At 42.3% G+C, this 18656-nt stretch overlaps 1 protein-coding gene across 3 annotated transcripts in view; it reads right to left on the bottom strand.

Annotated features, from left to right (window-relative positions):
- LOC105008983 (multidrug resistance-associated protein 1) overlaps window positions 1–18656 on the bottom strand; it is a 52342-nt gene that overhangs the window by 30129 nt on the left and 3557 nt on the right. For all 3 annotated transcript variants that reach the window (XM_020051299.3, XM_013135858.4, XM_020051300.3), the window contains exons 2-4: window positions 2461–2637; window positions 2130–2255; window positions 1750–1887 (exon numbers count right to left, since the gene is read on the bottom strand). In XM_020051299.3, coding sequence (XP_019906858.3) covers window positions 1750–1887; window positions 2130–2255; window positions 2461–2637 — 441 coding nt within the window. The remainder of the gene's footprint in view (window positions 1–1749; window positions 1888–2129; window positions 2256–2460; window positions 2638–18656) is intronic.

The following is an 18656-nucleotide window of genomic DNA, read 5'->3' as shown; positions in this document are numbered from 1 at the left end:
AGGACATTGTATCTGACCGGGGCCCTCAGTTCACGTCTCGGGTCTGGAAGGCCTTTATGGGCCGGTTGGGGGTCTCGGTCAGCCTCACCTCCGGGTTCCACCCCGAAGCCAATGGGCAGGTGGAGCGTGTGAACCAAGACCTGGGGAGGTTCCTGCGGTCCTATTGCCAGGACCGGCCGGGGGAGTGGGCGGAGTTCCTGCCCTGGGCAGAGTATGCCCAGAATTCGCTCCGCCACTCCTCCACTTCCTTGACCCCTTTCCAGTGCGTCCTAGGGTACCAGCCGGTCTTGGCACCCTGGCAGAGCCAGCCCGAGACCGGGGCTCCGGCGGTGGACGACTGGTTCCGGCGCGCCGAGGACACCTGGTCAGTAGCTCATCGGCACATCCGGCGCGCCGGGGCTCGCCAGAAGTCCGCTGCCGACCGCCGGCGTAGCGACGCCCCGGTCTACACAGTGGGCGACCGGGTCTGGCTCTCTATAGTCTACTATAAATTTAAACAACACCAATGACTACCCACAATTCACAGCCTTGCCATCCACGTGACATCATCACCCTATTTTGTCATTGTTTCCACATTCAAGTCACCCACTGGCTGTTGTGGTAAACAGGGACGGAACGGAAGGAGAGACACAGAAAATGGATGTTTGGCACTTTTCAAAGTCATCATCACCGCTCTTGTTTGGTTCCACCCATGATACCCACTAGAAAGGCTGTTTGAGAGAGATGGAGGGAGCGAGGGAAGAAGAGACAGGGCAGATTTTACAAAGGCCAATGAGTACAGAACTAATGTAGGCTGGAGGACCAAAACAGAGTCATTTATTTCACACATGCCACACACACACAAACTATTTAAATGGGGACACAAAAGTGGATTGTACAAAAGTTGAAAATACTACAAATCCTGAACCATGCCCTAACCTTAACCTCAATAACCTAACATTTATGCCGAAATGTAACCTTGAAAACCCTAACCCTAATTTAAACCTTACACCCAAATTTTAATTTTGGCCTAAACCTAACACCAAGAAATTCCTTTTTTAAAATGGAGAAGAAGAAGAAAAAAAAATTTCCTCAAGATTTAATCACAGTTTGGAGTCATTTATGTCGCTATAATATACCAAAGTTAGAAACACACACTCCCACGTAAACAAACGTACAGAAAAACAAACACACACAAACACATCACGGTTTCATAAGTTTTGTAGGTGATTCCAGGGTTTTTGAGGGTACAAACACAGTCGGACTGAGTAAACACAGTCTGTGTCCTAAAACAAAACCATGGGAACAAATAGTTCACTGACTTAGGAAAATAACTCAATTTGGGGATCAAGTTCCTCTGACTGACTGGCCAATATAATGCCTGGGCAAGAATGTGTGCGTGCGTGTGTGTTAACCCAAGCACGTCCTCCACATCCATCTACTGTAACACATTTGACAACTCAGTGAACCCCCGTGACCAGACAAACCCACCCTTGACACAATCATGTCTGGTCATTACGCAGCCACACACACACCACCAGTGGGATTGTGGGACATATTTGTGTCAGGGAACCCAACGCTGATTACTATGTGTTGGAGTGAAGAGTGTGGGAGACAATAAAATATAGACGGACAGATTGAGATGGAGGAGAGACATGGAAGGATGGAGGAGAGAGACAGAGGAATGGAGGAGAGAGAAGGAGGGATGACAAGCCTCAATTGCTACCAGCTGGCCAGACATAGGCCCTAACAACACACACATACACACACCTTGTCAACGATCTGCTGTATGTTGCCTCTGAGTGGAACGAGGGAGCAGATCACTGCCAGCGTCCAGAAGAGAAACAGAAGGACGGAGGAACGACATCCCTTCATCCTCTCCCACTGCATCATACACACTGCTAGGAGCTGAGGAGGAAAAAGGAGAGGAGAGGGGAAGAGACAACGAGATGGTCGATACACTAACAGGAGATTCACCTGTCTCAGGGTCATGGAAAACACATTGCTCATATATGGGTGTTGATGTGAAGTGGACATTAGGTTTGGCATGCAACCCAATAGGCCTGGCCATGCGTGGAAGTTCCCGAAAGCGCACAGTGTTAATTGATGTTTTGTTTTTGCCTGGATATTGCCTGGTGCTGTGTGGTTACCATGGTGAGGCTTCGTATGACAGGGCTTAACAGGAAGACCAGGTGTTGCTGGATCTCCGCACTCCTTCTCACCAGCAGGTAGAACACCTCCAGAAAGCCGAAGGAGGCCAGACACAAACCCAATACCTGGAGAGGAAGGAGATAAAGGTTTCAACACACACACAATCACTTTTATGTTTTACATGATTTATGCACTTCTGTGTGTCATCCTACCACAATTCATTTTTTTTGGCCAGGTTGCTTACCTTGTTGAATGACCGGTTACATCAGATACATATTAAACATCCCCCACTTCATACATCTGACATGCAGACACCCCGGACGGACTCACAGTCTTGGCACAGCAGAGGGTGGTGAGTGGAATGCGTCCGCGGTCGGTGAACCAGAGGTGCAGCAGATATAGCGGGCTGCAGAACCACAGGAAGATACAGGGGAACCACACTAGAACCGTGTGCTGGAAACACTGGGTCAGGTCTGGGTGAGGTGTGTACCATGTCACGTTCCAGTCCTGAGAAAGAATTGGAGGGAGGGAGGGAGGGAGGGGGATGGATGGATAGATAGAAAGAAGGAGGGAGAGAGGGAGAGATGGAGGAGGCAAAAACAAGAAATGTAGAGAACAAACTGAATTGCTATCTGATATGTTTCAACCAGACACACAAGAACATACACATTGTCAATCATCTATGAATGAGAGATAACACAGAGGATTGTGTCAACTGAATGTTTGAAAGCCACTGTCAGTATGTTTGCTAAGGCTAGTGACATTTAAACTCTGTGACAGTCCACACTTCAGTATAAAGAGCAACATCCTATATTTGGATATTATCTAAAAGGTCTTTGTTTCCCCTGTGACCTAATTAGTATTAACAACCCAATTAATAATTACTAGTAACAACTTGGTCTTATCACAGCCACTACCGACTTGCTCGGGAGAGTCAAAGATCTGTACATGCCCAACCCGTTGCATGACTCCCCTGAGTGATTCACTAGACTGTATCTTTCTCTCATTTTGTCCAACTTCCTCCCCATCTTTGAAAACTCTTCTCCTTTTTCGTCTATCTTCCTCTCTTCTCCCTCCTCTGTTTCCTCAGATCCCAGACAGACACCAGAAATATCTCTGAAACACCACGGACACATAACCATGGTAGTGATAACTATCTCACCAACTACTTTTTACCCAAAACATTATTCTCGGGGTTGAATTCCGATGAGTTTTCTCTTCAGCCCAGGCCTTATGTATGTCTGCTTTAAAACATGGGGACACTAAATTAATGTTACCCTACATGGTGATGACCCTGTGTGACAGAGAAGGGAGTGAATCCACAGCCTTGGCCACTGAAGACCAAACACCAGAAAGACGTCCTAGTTGTGTTGACTTCGACATGGCAGAAGAAAACTCCTTGAGACGTTTTAAATCGGGCAACAGTGTGAGTCCCACTGCATAGACAGAGACAGTTCCAATTCTCTCTACCCTGATTGATAGTGCAGGAAAACCCTGTCTGCATTTATTCTGGGCCTTCGTCAACATTATATGGGATAATGTCAATTTGGTTGCGGCCCTGTTTGTGAGCCACTGTTGATCTCCAAAAACTAGATCTTTTGGTCCACATCTTGCATCATGATGACAGTCAAAATACTCGTCTGAACAGTGGGAAACCATCAGAGCTTTCTACGTTTTCATAGAAAGCCTACCTCTAACACTGTTTCTTAATCTTTTTTGTCTTTATTTTATTGGTCCTATTCAATTTCTTTAGTTTGTGTTGGAAAGAGAATGGTTTGAACTCATTGTTGAGTTTGCGGATTGTTGACGTGCTGGCATTTTCTACCGGTGGCCTTGAAAAACTGAAAACTTTAGTCATAGGCGATTCCATTACACGCAGTATTTGACTAAAGAATCAGCCGGCGATCGTACACTGTTTACCGGGGGGCAGAGCCACCGACGTAGCCGCAAATCTGGGGTTGGTGGTAGCGAAGTCTAAATCTGGCAAGTATAGAGAGTACTGAGATATTGTTATTCACGTTGGCACCAACGACGTTAGGATGAAACAGTCAGAGGTTACGAAGCAGAACATAGCATCAGCGTGTAAACTAGCTAGAAAGATTTGTCGGCATCGAGTAATTGTCTCTGGCCCCCTCCCAGCTAGGGGTGGTGACGAGCTCTACAGCAGACTTGCGCAACTCAATCGCTGGCTGAAAACGGAGTTCTGCCCGTCGCAGGAGGTAGAGTTTGTAGATAACTGGCTTTCTTTTTGGGACTCTCCCAGAAATAGGGCCAGGCCTGATCTGCTGAGGAGCGACGGACTCCATCCTAGCTGGAGTGGTTCTCTTCTTTTATCTAGGAACATTGACAGGAGTCTCACTCCTATAGCCTTAACATGAGATAGGGTGCAGGTCAGGCTGCAGGCTGTTAGCCAGCCTGCTAGCATAGTAGTCTGTCAATAACAGCCAGAGTAGTTAGTACAGCTTTACCTATTGCCACTGTGACTCGTTCCAGGCTGAGAAAAGTTAAACAAGGTAGTGCTAACAAAAACAACCTTATTAAGATAAAGCCTTCCTCCACCTCGGTCACAAATAAAAAATAAAAATGATTGGATCATTTCGCATCTCAAAATGGGACTCCTAAATGTTAGATCCCTTGCTCCAAAGGCAGTTGCAGTAAATATCTCTGATCATAAACTAGATGTTATTGGTTTATGTGAAACGTGGCTAAAGCCTAATGAATTAATTGCCTTAAATGAGGCCTCTCCTCCTGGTTATACTAGTGATCATTTCCCTGGTGCATCCCGAAAAGGAGGGGGTGTTGCTAATATTTATGACAGTAAATATACATTTACTCTCAAACATATCACTGAGTTTCATTCTTTTTAAGTTTTACTCATGAAAGTTAACCAGGCCGATAAATCGTTTTACATAGCTACTATAGGCCCCCCGGGTCATACACAATGTTCCTCAATGAGTTTCCAGAATTATTGTCTAACCTTGTAGTCATGACAGATAGTATTCTAATTTTTGGCGATTTCAATATTCATATGGAAAAGTCCAATGATCCTCTTCAAAAAGCCTTTGAAGCCATAATTGACTCAATGGGTTTCATCCAACATGTCTCAGGTCCAACACATTGTCACAATCACACTTTAGATGTAGTCCTGTCATGAGAAATAGATATTGTAGATCTAATAATTTCCCCCCAAAATCCTGGATTATCGGATCACTGTCTTATTACATTTACCGTTAAAACAAGAAATCCACTTGCTCCGCAAACAATGAGTTTCAAAAGCCGTACTATAAATTCTCGGACTAACAATGAATTCCTTGATATTCTTACAAGTTCGCTCATTAACGACAGAGTAAATAAATCTGTAAACGATCAAATCGAGGATCTAAACTCAATACTGCGAAATACATTAGACACAGTTGCACCACTAAAAACTAAAGAAATACGCAACAAGAAACTTGCTCCCTGGTACACAGACAATACTAGAGCACTTAAGCAAGCCTCCAGAAAATTGGAGCGAAAGTGGCGCTCCACCAAGTTGGAAGTATTTAGACTAGCCTGGATAGACAGTACACTACAATACCGAAAATCACTCACGTCTGCTTGATCAGCTTATTTCTCCAACCTGATAGAGGTGAACAAAAACAATCAAAACTTCTCTTTGATACAGTTGCAAAGTTAACAAAAAAGCAAAGCTTAGCAAGTGGGTCTTCACTTTAGTTGTAATGAATACTTGAACTACTTTGATGAAAAGATCATCACCATTAAAAAACAAATAACTGACTCCTCCTTCTTATAGTTATGGTCTTCAAAATCTCAGTTATCCAAAAAACTTCCTGAACCTCCCTGACCAGGTGTCAATGGGGACACTTGCATTTTTTGATACCGTATCGCTCGACACATTTACTAAATTTGTAATGACTTCTAAACCCACAAACTCTCAGCTAGACCCGATTCCAACACAATTACTTAAGGAGCTATTTCCTGTGCTAGGTCAGCCAATGCTGAACATTATAAATTGCTCCCTTTCCTCCGGATGTGTACCAAACTCACAAAAAATAGCGGAAATTAAGAAATTAAAAAATCTAATCTGGATCCCGACATATGAAACAATTATAGGCCAATATTGAACCTCCCGTTCCTCTCAAAAATCTTAGAAAAATTTGTTTTTCAACAACTGAATGCCTTCCTAAAGACAAATAACATTTATGAAATACTCCAGTCCAGTTTCAGATCCCATCATAGTACTGAGACTGCACTCGTGAAGGTAACAAATGACCTTCTAATGGCCTCAGACAAAGGTTCCACATCCGTCCTGTTGCTTCTTGATCTTAGTGCTGCTTTTGACACTATTGATCACTCCCTTCTCTTAGAGAGACTGGAAACCCATATTGGGCTACTTGGACATGTTCTAGCCTGGTTTAAATCTTATTTATGTGAAAGATATCAGTTTGTTAGTGTGGATGGCATATCCTCTGACAAGTCAAGGGGATGCTTTGGTGTTCCTCAAGGCTCAGTTCTGGGCCTCTTATTGTTCTCACTATATATGCTCCCTCTGGGTGATGTAATCACTGTTATGCTGATGACACACAGTTATATTTTTCAATGAAGCATGGAGAAGCCCCTAAATTAGCTACTTCGGAAGCATGCGTTTCAGATATTAGGAAGTGGATGACAGATAATTCCTTGCTCTTAAAACTCAAGGAAAACAGAAATGCTCGTTTTAGGACCCAAAAATCAAAGAGCGTTGTTAGCAGATCTCACTGTGAATCTCGACAGATACATGTTGTATCCCAAAAAACTGTAAAAAACCTTGGCGTTACCCTTGACCCTGACCTCTCCTTTGAGGAACTTATAAAATATGTCCCAAGAGTTGCTTATTTTCATCTTCGAAACATTGCAATCAAAAACTGATGCAGAAAAATTAATCCATGCTTTCGTTACTTCTAGACTAGATTACTGCAATGCTCTTCTCTCTGGTTATCCAGACAAATTAATAAATAAACTTCAATTAGTGCTGCACACGGCTGCTAGAATCCTAACTAGAACAAAACAATTTGAACACATTACTCCTGTCCCTCTGGTTGATGCCTGGCAATGTGGGTGGATTGATTTCCTGCCTGTTGGGCCCTGTCCGGGGCCTCCCCCGGGTAGGGCCACAGTGTCACCAGACCTCCCCGTCTCAGTTCCAAGGTGTTATGCTGCAATATTATTGTGCTGGGGGATATGAGGAATGGACTTCTAACTTTTCTCAGTTTCTCAGTCTATATATATATTTGGTATATTTGGTGTCATCGCTCTCACACTCCCTCATACTGGTCACTGCAAGTTCAACATGGCACCTCATGGCAAAGAACTCTCTAAAGATCTGAAAAAAAGAATTGATGCTCTACATAAAGATGGCCTAGGCTATAAGAAGATTGCCAAGACCCTGAAACTGAGCTGCAGCACAGTGGCCAAGACCATACAGTGGTTTAACAGGACAGGTTCCACTCAGAACAGGCCTCGCCATGGTCAACCAAAGAAGTTGAGTGCACATGCTCAGCATCATATCCAGAGGTTGTCTTTGGGAAATAGACGTATTAGTGCTGCCAGCATTGCTGCAGAGGTTGAAGGGGTGGGGGGTCAGCCTGTCAGTGCTCAGACCATACGCTGCACACTGCATCAAATTGGTCTGCATGGTTGTCATCCCAGAAGGAAGCCTCTTCTAAAGATGATGCACAAGAAAGCCCACAAACAGTTTGCTGAAGACAAGCAGACTAAGGACATGGATTACTGGAACCGTGTCCTGTGGTCTGATGAGACCAATATAAACTTATTTGGTTCAGATAGTGTCAAGCATGTGTGGCGGCAACCAGGTGAGGAGTACAAAGACAAGTGTGTCTTGCCTACAGTCAAGTATGGTGGTGGGAGTGTCATGGTCTGGGGCTGCATGAGTGCTGCTGACACTGGGGAGCGACAGTTCATTGAGGGAATCATGAATGCCAACATGTACTGTGACATACTGAAGCAGAGCATGATCCCCTCTCTTCGGAGACTGGGCCGCAGGGAAATATTCCAACATGATAACGACCCCAAACACACCTCCAAGACGACCACTGCCTTGCTAAAGAAGCTGAGGGTAAAGGTGATGAACTGGCCAAGCATGTCTCCTGACCAAAACCCTTTTGAGCATCTGCAGGGCATCCTAAAACAGAAGGTGGAGGAGAGCAATGTCTCTAACATCCATGATGTCGTCATGGAGGAGTGGAAGAGGACTCCAGTGGCAACCTGTGAAGCTCTGGTGAAAATATTGACACTTATGACATTAATGTCTGTGGGTTGTGTTATTTTGAGGGGACAGTAAATGTACACTGTTATACAAGCTGTACACTCACTTCTTTACATTCTAGCAAAGTGTCATTTCTTCAGTGTTGTCACAAAAAAAGATATATACTTTGTATATATACTGTGTATATATACTCACATAAAGGATTATTAGGAACACCTGTTCAATTTCTCATTAATGCAATTATCTAATCAACCAATCACATGGCATTTGCTTCAATGCATTTAGGGGTGTGGTCCTGGTCAAGACAATCTCCTGAACTCCAAACTGAATGTCAGAATGGGAAAGAACGGAGATTTAAGCAATTTTGAGCGTGGCATGGTTGTTGGTGCCAGACGGGCCGGTCTGAGTATTTCACAATCTGCTCAGTTACTGGGATTTTCATACACAACCATTTCTAGGGTTTACAAAGAATGGTGTGAAAAGGGAAAAGCATCCAGTATGCAGCAGTCCTGTGGGCGAAAATGCCTTGTTGATGCTAGAGGTCAGAGGAGAATGGGCCGACTGATTCAAGCTGATAGAAGAGCAACTTTGACTGAAATAACCACTCGTTACAACCGAGGTATGCAGCAAAGCATTTGTGAAGCCACAACATGCACAACCTTGAGGGCTACAACAGCAGAAGACACCACCGGGTACCACTCATCTCCACTACAAATAGGAAAAAGAGGCTACAATTTGCACGAGCTCACCAAAATTGGACAATTGAAGACTGGAAGAATGTTGCCAGGTCTGATGAGCCTCGATTTCTGTTGAGACATTCAGATGGTAGAGTCAGAATTTGGCGTAAACATACGCAACAAACTGCAATGTTACCACTGTGCAGGCTGGTGGTGGTGGTGTAATGGTGTGAGGGATGTTTTCTTGGCACACTTTAGTCCCCTTAGTGCCAATTGGGCATCGTTTAAATGCCACGGCCTACCTAAACATTGTTTCTGACCATGTCCATCCCTTTATGACCACCATGTACCCATCCTCTGATGGCTACTTCCAGCAGGATAATGCACCATGTCACAAAACTCAAATCATTTCAAATTGGTTTCTTGAACATGACAATGAGTTCACGGTACTGAAATGGCCCCCACAGTCACCAGATCTCAAACCAATAGAGTATCTTTAAGATGTGGTGGAACGGGAGCTTCGTGCCCTGGATGTGCATCCCACAAATCTCCATCAACTGAAAGATGCTATCCTATCAATATGGGCCAACATTTCTAAAGAATGCTTTCAGCACCTTGTTGAATCAATGCCACGTAGAATTAAGGCAGTTCTGAAGGCGAAAGGGGTCAAACACAGTATTAGTATGGTGTTCCTAATAATCCTTTAGGTGAGTGTATATACATACATATATATTATATATATATGTATACATACACACACATATATATGTATGTATATTGATCAGCCATAACATAATGTCCACTGACAGGTGAATAACACTGATTATCTCGTTATCAATGCACCCGTCAGTGGGTGGGATATATTAGGCAGCAAGTGAACATTCTGTCCTAAAAGTGAAAAAAGCAAAAGTGAAAAAAGCATAAGTATCTGAGAGACTGTGACAAGGGCCAAATTGTGATGGCTAGACGACTGGGTCAGAGCATCTCCAAAACGACAGCTCTTGTGGGCTGTTCCCGGTCTGCAGTCGTCAGTACAAAAGGCACGTGAGCATCAGAACTGAACCACGGAGCAATGGAAGAACGTGCCCTTTTCTGATGAATCACTTTCCCTTTAACATCACATGGATGGCTGGGTGCTGTGTGTTGCTCACCTGGAGAACACATGGAACAAGGATGCACTATGGGAAGGAGGCAAGAAGGACCTACACAATTTTAGGCAGGTTGTTCTAATGTTATAGCTGATCGGTGTGTATATATATATATATAAATATATATATATATATTTATGTGTGTCTGTATAGTGAACAGAATACCATCCCCACAGTGAAGGATGGTAGTGGCTCACTGATGTTTTGGGGGTGTGAGCTCTAAAGGCACGGGGAATCTTGTGAGAATGTATAGCAAGATGAATGCAGCATGTTATCAGAAAATACTGGCAGACAATTTGCATTCTTCTGCATGACAGCTGGGCATGGGACGTTCTTGGACTTTCCAGCACGACAATGACCCTAAACACAAGGCCAAGTTGACCCTCCAGTGGTTACAGCAGAAAAAGATGAAGGTTCTGCAGTGGCCATCAGAGTCTCCTGACCTTAATATTATTGAGCCACTCTGGGGAGATCCCAAACATGCGGTTCACAACCAAAGAATGCATGACCTGGAGGCATTTTGCCAAGATAAATGGGCAGCTACAGTGGATATAAAAAGTCTACAGACCCCTGTTAAAATGCCAGGTTTTTATGATGTTAAACAATGAGACAAAGATAAATCATGTTAGAACTTTTTCCACTTTTAATGTGACCTATAATGTGAACAACTCAACTGAGAAACAAACTGAAATCTTTGAGGGGGAACATGAAAACATTTTTAAACAACATAAACATAAAACATTTTTAAACATAAAAACCTTACAATACAATACCTTACAAGTGTGCACACCCGCTTATAACTGGGGATGTGACTGTGTTCAGAATTAACCAATCACATTCAAACTCATGTTAAATAGAAGTCATTACACACCTGCCATCATTTAAAGTGACTCTAATTATTTACAAATCAAGTTCAGCTGTTCTAGTAGGATGTTCCTGACATTTTCTTAGTTGCATCTCAAAGCAAAAGCCATGGTCCGCAGAGAGCTTCCAAAGCATCAGAGGGATCTCATTGCTGAAAGATATCAGTCATGACAAGGGTAAAAAATTATTTCCAAAGCATTAGATATACCATGGAACACAGTGAAGACAGAGACAGAAGACAGAGACATTACCAAGAACGTCCCTCCAAAATTGATGAAAAGATGAGAAGAAAACTTCCAGGGAGGCATCCAAGAGGCCTATAGCAAGATTAAAGGAAGTGCAGGGATTTCTGGCAAGTACTGGCTGTGTGCTACATGTGACAACAATCTCCCGTATTCTTCATATATATGGGCTATGGGGTATGGTGCAAGACGGAAGCCTTTTCTTACAAAGAAAAACATCCAAGCCCGGTTGAAGTCCCCCAAAATCACGTGGGAAAATGTGTTATGGTCTGATGAAACCAAGGTTGAACTTTTTGGTTTACCTTTCCAAAAGGTATGTTTGGCGCAAAAACAAAACTGCACATCACCCAAAGAACACCATACCCACAGTGAAGCATGGTGGTGGCAGCATCATGCTTTGGGGCCGTTTTTCTTCAGCTGGAACCAGGGCCTTAGTCAGGGTGGATGGAATTATGAACAGTTCCAAATACCGGGCAATTTTCACAAAAAACCTTCAGGCATCCATTAGAAAGCTAAAGATGAAGAGGAAGTTCACCTTTCAGTACAACAACAAACCAAAGCACACATCCAAAACCACCAAAGCATAGCTTCACCAGAAGAAGATTAACACACACATACACTGAGCCTCAGTATCCTCAGTATCTATTCCATCTGAATCACTTCCTGAAAATGTAGTGGAATTGGATTGAGAGCGAGTCATACACGCACACACACACATACACTAAGCATTGAGGGTCAAAAGGAGAGAAGAGAGAGAAAGTCCAATTGAACATCTGTGGGGTGATCTGAAGAGGGCTGTGCACAGGAGATGTTCTTGCAATCTGACTTGGGCAAAAATTTGCCCCTCAAAGATTTCAGTTTGTTTTTCAATTGAATTGTTCATGTTATAGGTCACATTAAAGGTAGAACAAGTTCTGACATGATTTATCTTTGTCTCATTCTTTTATATCACAAGAACCTGGCATTTTAACAGGAGGGTGTAGACATTGTATATCCACTGTATTCCACCTGTAAGACTCCAGGGCCACATAGACAACTATTACAAGACTGCATGCTGTCATTGATGCTAAAGGGGGCAATACACAATATTAAGAACTAAAGGTATGCAGACTTTTGAACCGGGGTCATTTAAACTTTTTCTTTGTTGCTATGATTTTTTTTATGATTGTGCCATTCTGTTATGGCCTCCAGTTGAATGTTTTGCCTGCTCACTCATATTTTCTTCACAAATGGTACATATATTACCAATTCTCCAAGGTAATGCCAACTTTTGAGCACAACTGTACCCAAGAGTTTCTTATATTGGGAGTTTTATCCCCACTCAACTAAATGCCGATTGGCCTGTGTTATTTTCAATACGTTAGTCTGAGGGGAGGTTAGAAAGCCAGGCCAAAATTCAGTGACTCCCCCTTCTCCCTCCCTCACTCCCAACCCTCTCTCTCTCTCGATCTCCCTACCCCTCAATCATTCTCTCCACCCTTTCTCTCTCTTCTCTCCTTTTGACCCTCAATGCTTAGTGTATGTGTGTGTGTGTCTATGACTCGCTCTCAATCCAATTCCACTACATTTTCAGGAAGTGATTCAGATGGAATAGATACTGAGGCTCAGTGTATGTGTGTGTTTGTGTGTGTGTGTATATTATGCAAGTGTGCTTGTATTTCCATGAATTGTATCTAAGAGTTGTGCGTTCTCTCTGTATAAGTGTTCTCTCTGTGTGAGTTTGTGTGTGATCCTGTGTGTGTGTGTGTGTTGTCTCTGTGAGGTTTTGTCCGGCCTTTCATTCACTCTGTAGATACATACATCTACAAAGAGACTGTGACCATCTACAGTGACCATCTGTAACTACCAAGCTACAGTTACAGTACCAAGCTTCAGTTACCAAGTCACAGTTACAAAGCTATTGTTACCAACTTACAGTTACTAATCCACAATGGCTTCAGAAAGTTTCCTGACCCTTTCTCTTTCTCCACATGTTGTTGCGGTTTGTGGTTCTTGTGTGTGATTCTAATGTGTGGTTCTGGCAGAGTTGGTAAAAAAACAGTAACTGTAATCCGTTTTGTTACCAACCAAAATATTGGATTCAGATTACAGATACTTTAAAACAGGAAACCAGGCAAGCCTAGTTCAGCCGCCCCGCAATAGAAAGTGTTGATCATGGCTGCCCTCTCAAGATTCTAACCTAGGTCGCCCACATGAAAGGCTGTGTCTTTAACCACAACACCACAGAGCTGACCATTTGCCGGGTATCAGTATAGCATATTGACATTATATAATGTTGTCATGCATTATCATCACGTCAAGTTTTAATATTTCGTAAGACACAATTAACCATTGTGTTAAACTGAGTAACGTTTCTTATGAAGTTTACCTCCTCCACAAATAGTATCTATGAACTGTATGACTTTTGCCACTGGCCGTTTTAAAAGCATATTAGCCTGTAATATGTCACTAGACGCCATTACGCATTGTGTTAAACTTAGTAACGTTTCTTATTAAGTTTACCTCCACCACAAATAGCATCTAATAACTGTATGGCTTTTGCCCCTAGCCGTTTTAACAGCTTATTTGTCATTCGTGAATGACACCGATACAATAACTATAGTATCAGTATAGGTGACGATAACAGACTTTTAAGTCAAGTGAAAAGACAAGAGAATCGTATAGCCAGCAAAGTGTTTGACTATCCTAAATGCTAAGACATAATTAAAAAATCCACCAGAAATAGTCACAATTTCACAGTAAACTAGTGATGGCCGTTCTTCTAGCAGCAGGATATTATGCTAGCAGCACTAACTCAGTTAGTTCAAAGCCATCCTTGAATTATATAAGGCGATATAATTAACAATCTAGTCTGTCAATCTAGTCTGTCATTTTATGTTTAATGTCCATTCCATTGTTGTTCTTGTCTGTTCTTTTTTTACATACTATATGGCCTTCTAAATGTCAATGATGGCTTTTATTGTGATAATGAAAATCTGAGTGCTGCCAGCATAATATCCTGCTGCTAAAATAATGCTAATGAAGCCTCATTTGGCCATCACTACAGTAAACAGTTTCATTTTAGGCTTCCCGTAGCTACAGAAGGTTGTAGCCAGTGAAGTTTTTGTTTATTCTGAACAAATCCTCTTTTACCACTGTCCGTTTTTACAGCTAATTAGCCATTCATGAATGACATTGAGTATCTATCAATATAGGTGACGATATATTTATAATTGACTTTTTTGTCAAGTGAAAAGACGGGAGAATCATGTAGGCAGCAAAGTGTTTGTCTTTCCTGAACAAATCCTTTTAGGCTTCCTACTACGTAGCTACACAAAGTTATAGCCTACGAAGATTCTGTCTGTCCTGAACCTCAGGCATCATGTGTGTTGACTGCTATAGGAGTCAAACATGGGACTTGTCGTTCCGTAGCCTGCGTTTCTAACCACTACACTATTTAACAAGTGTCAGTCAGTCAGTGACGGACGGACTCAGTATGAGACATTCACGTTTCTAGGCCGGCTCCACTTACGCGGTCCGGCTAAAAATATGATAACTTCTTATATTACTACAACTGAAAAATAAAAGGTGTGCGAAATACGTTGCATGTTAATTATTTTATTGAATGTTTTAAAAACATTGTTATTTGAACCCAAATAACAATAGCACGTCTCGGTTGTGTGTGTGATAGTCATGCATGCAAAGGTGGGCCCGCAAAACTAGATTAGTGACCAATGAAGAGCTCATTTAATTTTCTCCAGTTTTTGTAACATGGTGCTGCCTTCAAGATAAAACATTATATGGAATTTATCAAGATATTTGAAGAGGAAATGTGTGTCAGGAAGTACTCTGCCAAAGGATGGTGATTTGCATTTGATGCAGCCACCTCAACTCCATACAGGTAGGCCATTTGATTCTGCTTGCTTTGCATCTCAGAAAATTGTGTTCATTGGTTATCATTGGCTGCTGACATTGACTTTAAGCTACAGGTGTACAGGTGTATAATCAGTACAGGTGTATAATCACAGTTTATAGCTGTAATTTGTAATTTGAAAATCCATTGCTGGTGGCCAGGGGCGCGGCCAGAGATTTGGGGCCCCCTGAAAATAGATAATATCGGGCCCCACCCAGATGCGCCGGGAGGGTGCTTGAGGGGATTGGCACAATGCATACAGTAGTGTGGGAGCCAAAGCACCTTTAGAGGTGTGCGGTTGTTTAATATAGTGTGTGAGTGCACAGGGAATAGTATCACTACCGTATATACTAAATACTGGGCATAGATTGTTGTCCAATTAGCCAGGGCGGGATCAGCCAGCAGCGGCTTCCCACATGTGTGATTCATTTGCAGTCTCTGGATGCGGAGGGGTGAAGTTCTCCTGCTCTGACTGTAGCTGGGAGGGACTGCTGCACGAGGACTTGGCCGTCTGTGAGTGCTTTGGGACGGGGGCCCACGGGCAGCACTTGCTGCTCATTGAGAAGCGTAAGAACAATACGTGCTTTCATGTTAGTCTCCAAAAGTCTCCAATAACACCAGAAAAAGTTACTAGATTTGTCATTGTCGCTTTTTTGAAAGAGTCTCTAGAGGGGTCTGAATATGCGCTAAATATAGCGACAAAGTCACTAAGTTGGCAAAACTGCTAGCAAGTACCGTTTCCACCTGGTTTGGAGACTGGACCAAACCATTTCATGTGGATGGTGGGGGTGCGCAATGCACAATACAGAGGCCCTCTGGATGTTTTCTTTTCGCCAAAAATAAGAAAATAGAATGGGGTAATATTTAATGTTTTAATTCATAATTTAATGTTTTAATAATAGATTTTTCTTTACCTAATGTTCTAATATTTTCTTGGTCCCCTGTCAGTCACGGGCCCTTAGAATCGTCCTAACTCCCCCCTCCCCCATTCGGCACCCCTGCTGGTGGCCCTAATAATCGCATGTTACATTCGCGCAGGTAACATTTATTTGTGTGCGGATGTTCACGATTGCGGACATGCATTCGTGTGCCTGGGGTTTCTGGAACGTTTTTACAATGTTGGTGGTTGTGGAGCAAAACATCAGACTACTGCAGATTTAGTGTACGCACAAAAAGCTCTCTTGATTTGATATCTTAATTTTTATATACAACAATGTCAATACCCTTTTCGAGAAATTGCCAATTATTTTTCAACAATGTTTTGAGGCAATAAAAAACATAAAACACAAATGACATAATAGGCTAACACATTCTTACATGTTCAGATAAAAAGTCAGATTCTGGAAGATCAAGGGTTATTGGATTCATTGCAATGACTGATTACAAATGTGGAAGGGGTAACTTGTAACTGTCATGGATTACACTTAAAAAGTAGCCTACCCAACCCTGGATTCTAGTGTGTGGCTCCAGTGTACAGTTATAACATGTAGTTCTAGTGAGCAGATTTTTTTGGAATATTACTTTAGGCCCGGCTGTTTACCCAGAGACAAAGACCAGACACAACCTATCTGCTGACATAAACACATTCACATTCTCTCACAGTGGCTTCTACTGAGAAATAACAGCTTCTCACTGTCCAGTGAAACAACTGCCTATAGGAACAATGTGAAATAGCCTTCTCACTGCCTATAGGAACAATGTTAAACAGCCTTCTCACTGCCAACAGGGAACAATTACAATTTTATTTTCAAAACCTTTTACTATTCAATTCAACAGGTGTCATGCTGATTTCAATTCTTAAGACCAGAATAAAAATCAGTTGATGAACTTGAACAATTAACAGCTAGCGGGGAAACAAAATTATATAATTTAATATATGATTTGTTAGAGAAAGATCCCACAGAACAATTCAGAAAAAGAGAAATCACCTTTGTCCATCTCTTGGTACATTTTATTGTATAATGCAAAAGCGTTATATCACAGTTTGCTGGTGATATTTCGCTTTAACTTTCACTAGACTCTGCCTGGTAGCAACATTCTGGAGCAGAGATGCCGAATACCAACCTACTTTCTTCTCTTTGCGTACATATAACACAGGTTCGAAATTAACGTTTTACCTTTACCCTTTGACGTTCTTTCAAGAAAAATGTAAATCTACGGCTTTTAAACGATTAGTCAATCTTCGGGAAATCCGTGCCTCGATGATGGTGACGTCAAATAGGTTTCAGTTGGTGCATGTCAATGAAAGATTTTATTGACCATTATTATTAATGGTAGGAGAACGTGTCTCAACTGCACGCAAAAAAGGTCTTTGGCGTATGCATAGAACAACATTGTGTGAACCCGTGTTATATGTACGCAAAAGGAAGAGAGTGGTATGACTGTGACACAACGTGCGGGACATTTAATCCACTGAAAGCTGTCACCTACATGTAACTTGCAGGGAGGCTGAGTGGGACCATTTAACTACGGTGTGGTTAACAAAAAGCCAGCTTTCCATCTGGGCAAGGCTGCCTTTACACGCCGTACATTATCTACAGGATGCTAACGCCTATAGTACAAACATAGCGGAGCGCACTGACCATGCCGTTATATCAATGACAGGCCGGCTTCAACTAAGGACAGGGTCTATGTGGCGTAATTGACAGGACGTGAATATCTACTATTCATACAACTTATATAAATAGCACATGACAAAATACTGTGACGTTTGGAGTCGTCCGTCGAGCGCGTTTCTGTGCAACAATGTCTTGTTACCTGCTCTTGGAGGTTTCTAAACTGGGTAACTGCATAAGCGCTTAGCGACGACTGCTGATGTAAAAAAGGCTTCATAAAGTTGATTGATTCATGGCATGTGGTTTCACACTGCAGACTTCATTTTCTTTCTGCTTGCTCGCTGCTGTAAGAGTCACATGATATAGCTGTTTTTTTAAATCGTATAGGTAACCAAAGAAAACAAACATCAGTAAATCACCTTAGTTAAGAACAAAATAAAAACATCGCTAGCTTCATAATTCTAACAAAATTAAACTTTTATATTAAGAGGCATTAGAAAACAAATAGGAATAGCCTATAACCAACTGAAGACCTTTTGGCAATAAATGGCTATTTCTCAACAAGGTATTGACATTATTGTATATAAAAATCAAGAAATCCGTAGCTTTTCTCGAGTACACTAAATTTACAGTAGTCTGATGTTTTGCTCCACAACCACCAACATTGTCAAAACGTTGCAGAAAACCCAGGCACGCGAATGCACGTCTGCAATCGTGAACATCCGCACACAAATAGGTTTTACTCGCACAAACATAACCTGCGATTATTAGGGCTACCATGCCATGGATTTTCAAAATGTAAATGAAATAAATAATCTGTAATTACATGTAACGAATTAACTGTTACCCGTTACTCCCCAACTCTGCCTACATAGTAGTGTAT

This window comes from Esox lucius, chromosome 11, assembly GCF_011004845.1.
Source record: "Esox lucius isolate fEsoLuc1 chromosome 11, fEsoLuc1.pri, whole genome shotgun sequence".
Taxonomy (NCBI): Eukaryota; Metazoa; Chordata; class Actinopteri; order Esociformes; family Esocidae; genus Esox; species Esox lucius.
This window is presented reverse-complemented; position numbering and strand designations above follow the sequence as displayed.